The sequence below is a fragment of the Sinocyclocheilus anshuiensis genome, unplaced genomic scaffold (genome assembly GCF_001515605.1).
Source record: "Sinocyclocheilus anshuiensis isolate Anshui unplaced genomic scaffold, SAMN03320099.WGS_v1.1 scaffold1646, whole genome shotgun sequence".
Classification (NCBI taxonomy): Eukaryota; Metazoa; Chordata; class Actinopteri; order Cypriniformes; family Cyprinidae; genus Sinocyclocheilus; species Sinocyclocheilus anshuiensis.
The window spans coordinates 287,176-294,209 of record NW_015547838.1 but is presented as its reverse complement, the minus strand read 5'-3'; the positions used below and the strand labels follow the sequence as shown (position 1 = coordinate 294,209).

Sequence of the window (7,034 nt, the reverse complement as noted above, 5' to 3'; positions counted from 1 at the left end):
TGAAGCCTTTAAAGTGTTTGTTTTGTTGTCAACAGTCAGTTTATATGTTCTTCTCATTACAGTTTGGGAAGATGGCTGGCAAGTTCTAAGCAACCTAAATCATGATTTTTGGTTATATTTCAATTAATTGTGCAGCCCTACTTCAAACCTATATAGATACTAATATGGATTTACTTTTCCACCTGTAATCATTTTCTGCCATTTACAGAGTTTTTTTTTATATGTGTATCAGTGTTGAGATTTACTCACATTTTGTTATACATCATTAGCAGACTTTCATAAGTTATATAGTTGTATTGTGGCACTACAACAGACAAACAAACAAAAACGTAACTCTTCAAGGGAGTTGAAGTTGGAATGCTTTGTATAAATCATCCTGCATCAATCTGGCAAATCAACAAAAATCGCTGCCAACAGCTAGTCAAATTTCAGCAGCCAGTTAAAAAAAAAAAAAAGGCAGTAATGGTGAAGTGTGGGATAGATTGTGTTGTATCTGTCCTCTAGGCTGCGCTGCATCTGAATGAGTCTGTGATTCCTCAGCCTCACTTACTGCAGCTCACTGCAGAGAAACTCACTAGAGAGGGAGCCTTCCTCATGGACTGTGGCAGCGTAAGCATCACTGCGCGAAAACACATGAATTTATCAAGACAGAGCAACATTGTGTCGCGGCAGCTTCTCTCATTAATTCTACACTGATTTCTGCCCTTCGCACTGTAGGTGATGTTTTTGTGGTTGGGGAAGTGCTGTAACGAGACATTCATACGGGACGTGTTGGGCTACCCCAATTATGCATCCTTACCCTCCAACATGGTGAGTGTGTGTGTGTGTGTGCGCATTGTGAACTGTTTTCCATTTCTCACAAGTATCTTCTTTCACCGTGTCGTGTTAAAGGTGTCATATATTTATCCTAAGGAAAACAGGATTGTTCTTGCTCTTTTGAAAAAAAGACACACAAAGCTCACAACGTACTTGACACTAAGCTACATAAATGTAATTTTCAGAAATCACATTGCATTGATGTCACAAACACAAGCATATTGGCATTAAATCTTGCGTAATCAGACATCATAAAGTTACCACCTATCCACACCTAATTAATATTCAGTGACTTAATGAATGACAGCTTGAACTGTGCCAATCATAGCAGAGGTCCTTTATATATAGAGCTAAACTATATATTAACTGAACTAAAACTAAAACCATCAAAAAAATGTTCATTACTTGAAATCAAATTAAAATGGACTGAAATGAAATAACCTAAAGCTAAAAAAAACGAAAGCTTAATAAATTATATAAAAAAAGCACTAATAAAAATTAAAGATGCACCGATTGACCTGCCAGTGATCGGAATCTGCTGATTTTTCGCATGACCGGCCCGGATCAGTGATTGGTCGGCCAATCTCAGTCTTGCCGATTCTGAGCCGGCAATGACATCACAGCCACGCTCACACTCACAGTTAAACTTAAACAACATGTCGTTTCGCGTGAGAATGATTCTAATTTTAATTGAATTCAGTGTAAATGGTGACTGATAATGTATTTATGTCGTGCCAGATGAGGCTTGCACAGCCTGAGTGAGAGTGTGAGAGAGACAGCACACACAAAGTAACTCACAGAATTTTATAGATGCATACTGCGGTAGAAAAACAAAGATATTTACTTAGGTAAAATTTATTTAGGTAAGCAACATTACACGGCCATGATGTTTCCCCGAATATCAATATCAACACGATTGCAATGTGACACTGATTTTATACAATAGTATTTCAAAAAACAAGAAGTTCAAATTAAGTGACTTAGATTTTAGACAAAATATTGACTGTTTTTGCTCAATTTCGCTGACGAAAATAGTTCCGATCAAAGCCACAGCAGAACTGTTGTGTGTCTCCGAGCAACACATCAGTGTTTGGTTACTGAATGAATCCACGTTTTTGAACGAATCGAGTGAGTCAATGATTCAGTGGCCCATTCATAAGGACAGTCACTTGCCTCGTTTCTGAATGAATCAGCCGTTTAAATGAATCGGTTGAATGAATGAATAAATGACTCACTCATTAAAACAGACATTTGCCGCCACCTACTGGTGGTTTAGTCATATGTGAGAGAACAAGTGAGAGAAAATCTGCAACTTAGTCCAGATTGGAGGAATTGTAATGTTTAATAATTTATTTTATTATGTAAATAATTTTTGCATTGAAATTTGCTCAGATATTTGTTTGTATATGCTGTCAATTATAGTTCTTAGAAAGAAAATCGGAATCGGCAAAATCACACTTCCAAAAAATCAGAAATCGGAATCGGACAAGAAAATTGCAATCGGTGTATCTCTAATAAAAATGACAAAAACAGAACATAATTACTAAAATCTTAAATAAATTGAAAACTTGAAAGAAATCGAAAACATCTATATAAAATCTAATTCAAAATATTACCAAAATCTATAACAGTATTTCAATTATACTAAAATAACACTGCAGTGGTTATGAAAACAAAATGTATTATTTGTTGTTGCATGTTTTTTTTTTCTCTCCAGGGAAGAGGTTTGTAGATTGTGTGCCTCGTGTGTTAAAACAGCCTTCTTACCGCAAACACATTGGCTTGTGTTTCTCAAACTCCTTTCTATTCATATGATCATATTCTCCACGTTATGAAAGATATGAAAGCTGCTTCTAATCAGCATTAGAACATGAACCAAACTTTGTCTTGAGTTCAGCTCATTTGTTTTTCATTTTGGAAGGCTTCACTGTTGGTCTGCATTATCTCACCCTGCAGGGGATTGTGGGCCATGTGTCATTTCTCTAAATGATCCAAACCTCACACACTTCACTCCAGTTTCAAAACAAAACAAAAACCACTGACCTAAACATCTTGATGTTCCAGATTCTCCATACTATGAAATCAGTTTGATTTTTTTACCCAAATTTCATTTTATCTGTTAAATTTTGATCTGTTAAAAATGTTTTCATTTTTCTGAATTCTGCTTTAATGTTTAAATGTTATGTTTGTAATCAGAAAGCATGTCTAATTAATTGAAATCATGCAACTTATAGAATTTAATAAAAATTCAATTTATTAAAAAAAAATAACAAATTGCATTTTAGGGCCCTATGAAATCAGTTGCATTTTTTTCTCAAATTCTTTTTTTTTTTTTTCTTTTCTATATTCCGTCTTTTTAATGTTTTAATTTTTCTTCATTTTGTATTAATGTTTAGATTAAATGTTAGTGACCAAAAATGCATGTCTAAAATAATTGAAATCATGTAACTTATAGAATTGAACAATTTATTAAAAGTTTATCAGAAGTTACATTTTTGGGGCCCTATGAAGTTTCCCAAAATTTCATTTTATTTTAAAATAATTCTGTGTTTTCAGTTTTAATTTTTATGAATTCCTTTTGAATGGTTTAATTGCATTTTAATAATTAAAAATCATGTCTAATCAATTGAATTCATTAAACTTAAACAACTTAATAATGTATTAAACTTTGTAATACAATAATAGTTTCACAATAAATAAATATATGATTTATTTCAGAAATTCTGTTTTAATTTATTTTGGATTTAATACATATATATTACCAAGGACAGTGATAATCAGGGTCAATAAATGTATATAATTTATTTAATCTGTAAACGAATTTTATTTAAATTTTTTTGGCCGCAGAGCAGCGGTTTACCTTTCATCTTATTGACAAAAACAGAAGCAATTTTGGAATGAACTGAAAACACGTTTATTGTTGTTCTTGTTGATTCACAGACTGAGATCCCTGAGCTGCAGACGATGTATTCAGAGCGAACTCGAGCGTTCATTTCTTGGCTGCTGGAGTCTAGAACCTTCCATCCTGCTTTTCATGTGGTCAAGTATGTCTGCTCTCTCGGTTTCTCCTAAATCCATACAGCGTTCTTCCTCTCCATCTTTCCCAATCTCTATATCTTTCCCTTTCCGCCCCAGTTATTCATAGTCGCAGGGCAGCATATTGTTCCTGAGGGAGGATGGTGTGTTTTTATGCTATCACAGACTGCCTCCTCTCACAGTGGGAATTGCATTTTTTAGATGTTGGATGGTTTTAAAAGAGCCCACGAACATTTCTCTCAGATTTAAAGGAATAGTTCACCCAAAAATGAAGTTACTCAGCGCCATGTCTTCCAAGATGTAGAAAAGTTTCTTTCTTCAGCCGATGAGAAAATAAGATTTTGGAGGAAAACATCGCAGGATTTTTCCTCTATCTAATGCGAGTAATCGTGTGTGTCTCAGTGGAGACCATTTTTGATGGTCCAAAATATTTGGTCAATTAAGAAAATAGTTTTCTATTTTCTATTATAATCTTTATTCATATTTTGAATTAGTTTTTATTATTATATTTTCAGTTTTCATTGTGATTTTACTTTTAGTAATTTTGTGACTTATTTTCATTCTTTTTATAGTTTTTTTTCTCTATTTGTATTTAGCTTGCAATTAATTGAATTTATTTAATGGTATTTTTATTGTGGAATGTATTTGTTAAACTCATCTAAATTCAAAAGCTTTATTTCAATAAAGAAAACAGGTTTTTAATAGTTTTAGTTTTAAATAACCAATTAATTTATTCTGTAAAAGCAAATATTTGGATGAAATGGGAAAAGTCTTGCTTCTCATTGACTTTAATAGTATTTATTTATTTTTTTGGGTCTATAAAGGTAGTGGGACCAGAAACATTTTGGTTACCAGAATTCTTAAAAATATCTTCTAAAAAAAACAGATTATTATTTTTTTGGATGTACTGTCCTTTCAAAGACCAGAAATCAAAATGGCCCCTATTTGCTTTGTTTATGAATGTTCAGGATTTACATTTTGATGATAGATTGGAAGACACATGCATAGATAAATAATTTACAACAAAATGGGGCCAATTATGATTGATTACGCATGATTTTAAGGCTCATTCAATATTGTCTTTCTCCAGGGACGACACCTCGGCCAAGACCAGCTTTTTCCAGCACCTCGTGGAGGACCGCACTGAATCTGCCTTCTCTTATTACGAGTTCTTGCTTCACATTCAGCAACAGATGTCGAAGTAGAATGGAAGAACCCCATAGAAACAGCCCCAGGTTTAAGGCTATAGCTTCTGTTCCGCGGCTCAACTTTAGCAAGGGAGCTCTTTGATTGGACTGCAGAGACACGCCCCCTGGCCCCACTGACCAATCACAGCCTGTGGCCTGTCTGGGGGGGAGGGGGCGGAGTGTTTAAAGACAATTAAGGATAAAAGAAGTTAAAAAGTCAGTGATTAATGGATTATGGCAAAAAAAAAGAGAGCGCAGAGGACAAAGATGAAATAATAAGTGGAACTGACTTGCACATAGAGACACTGAACAAGCTGTTTTCAATCATTCCCATCTGCTTACTCCTCTTTCATATTTAGCCATCAACATGAGTAGCCAGACGCAGCGAAAAACATTTTCTGTGTTAATTTTCCTGTATGTTTCACACTGAATTATTTTGTTTGTTTCCATTGTCAGAATCATTGTAAGCATGTATTTGGTTTTTTTAATACAATCACTCCAAAACATCCACTCATACACACTTTGTACTGTTATGTTTTCTTTATTGTTCCCCTCCTGTCTCTTCCCTCTCCCAATGCCTCCTCTCCTTATGTAATGTGACTTGCGAAACTGAGTCCGTTGTGATGGTGTAATAATTCATCTGTCTTCATCCAGCATCGACTCAACAGTGGCTGCTCGTCTTCTCAACATCAGCTGCTTGAAACCGTTTAATGAAGCTACGACGTCCCTCGCTGACAATGCATTGTTTTCTTTGAGAAAACCGATCAGGCCACCAACAAATGTTGCTATCCACTTTGTAACTTGACACAAAAAAATATTTTAATGTGCTATAATTTATGACAAGCATATTGAATAAAATGAAATGACAATTCTAGTTTTGGGTGTTTGGTTTATTGTCTGCTGCAGATATCATTTGTACAGCAAGTTGCTTTGGATAAGTGTTGTATTTTTTTTTGGATAAGTGTTGTATTTTGTTTTATTATCGTATTTATGTACATTTATTTAACCAGGCAGGTCAATTAAGAAAATATTATTTTTATATCTTTTTCATTTTTGTAGTGACAGTCTATTTTATTTTCATGTTTTGCAAAACTCAAAATGAGGTTTGAAACTTTTAAATAATACCAAAAAATTGAATTGAAAATATCCCATCAGAATCAGAACTGTTTTTTTCATGTAGTGCTATTTTAGTATTATATATTATTTTTATAGTATTTAATACCATTATAGTGTTTATTCATATTTTGAATTCGCTTTTAATTTTTATTGTAATTTTAGTTTAAGTTCTAGTGATTTTGTTTTTGTCTTATATATATATATATATATATATATATATATTTGTTTACCTATATCTTTATTTCAGTTATAATCCTCTACATTCAAAAGCTTTATTTCAATAAAGAAAACTGTTTTAATAGTTTTAGTTCAAAATTGTTAAAATATTTCAAGTATCTAAAATGAGACCATAAACAGGGATTTTCCTGTGGGTGTGTGAATGACTCTTATTCTTACTGATAATAATCAAAGGGGAGTGAAAGCAAAACACTTCTTGTTTCCTGTTCTTAAAAGCGTCTAATAATTGAGCAACAATGCAGAGAGGAAAACAACGCTTTCGTTCAGTCTTACTGAGGAGGAAAATGAGCGCATGATCATTATTCTTTCTATTCCCTACATCTTCCTCTCAGAACATCCAAGCCATTCTGGCAGTAGCGTGTTTAGTGGGCCCCCGAGCAGAGGCATCATGCCCACACATCACCAAGAGAGTGAAATCAGACGCGCTCGTTTTCTCAGACGCTTGCAGAAAAAGGCTTACCAAAACAAAGTTACTGGGTTAATCTTTTAGGACCTGATTATAGCACTTAAAACCTGGAAAAGTCCGATTTTCATGATATGTCACCTTTAAGAAACACTTTAGCAACCACCCAGAACACCCACATGGCAGTAAGTGTTCCAATCTAGCATTATATTTCCCATGTCAAACAGTGTCCATTGAAG

At 33.9% G+C, this 7,034-nt stretch overlaps 1 protein-coding gene across 4 annotated transcripts in view; it reads left to right on the top strand.

Moving 5' to 3' along the window:
- The window catches only part of LOC107704651 (protein transport protein Sec24B-like), a 27,609-nt gene extending 21,696 nt beyond the window's left edge, over positions 1 to 5,913 (top strand). For 3 of the 4 annotated variants that reach the window (XM_016507640.1, XM_016507639.1, XM_016507637.1), the window contains 4 exons: positions 505 to 609; positions 718 to 810; positions 3,757 to 3,860; positions 4,943 to 5,913. In XM_016507640.1, coding sequence (XP_016363126.1) covers positions 505 to 609; positions 718 to 810; positions 3,757 to 3,860; positions 4,943 to 5,057 — 417 coding nt within the window. In that variant the 3' untranslated portion in view covers positions 5,058 to 5,913. The remainder of the gene's footprint in view (positions 1 to 504; positions 610 to 717; positions 811 to 3,756; positions 3,861 to 4,942) is intronic. The other variant, XM_016507638.1, reaches the window with a different exon arrangement.
- The last annotated feature ends 1,121 nt before the right edge of the window (positions 5,914 to 7,034 follow it).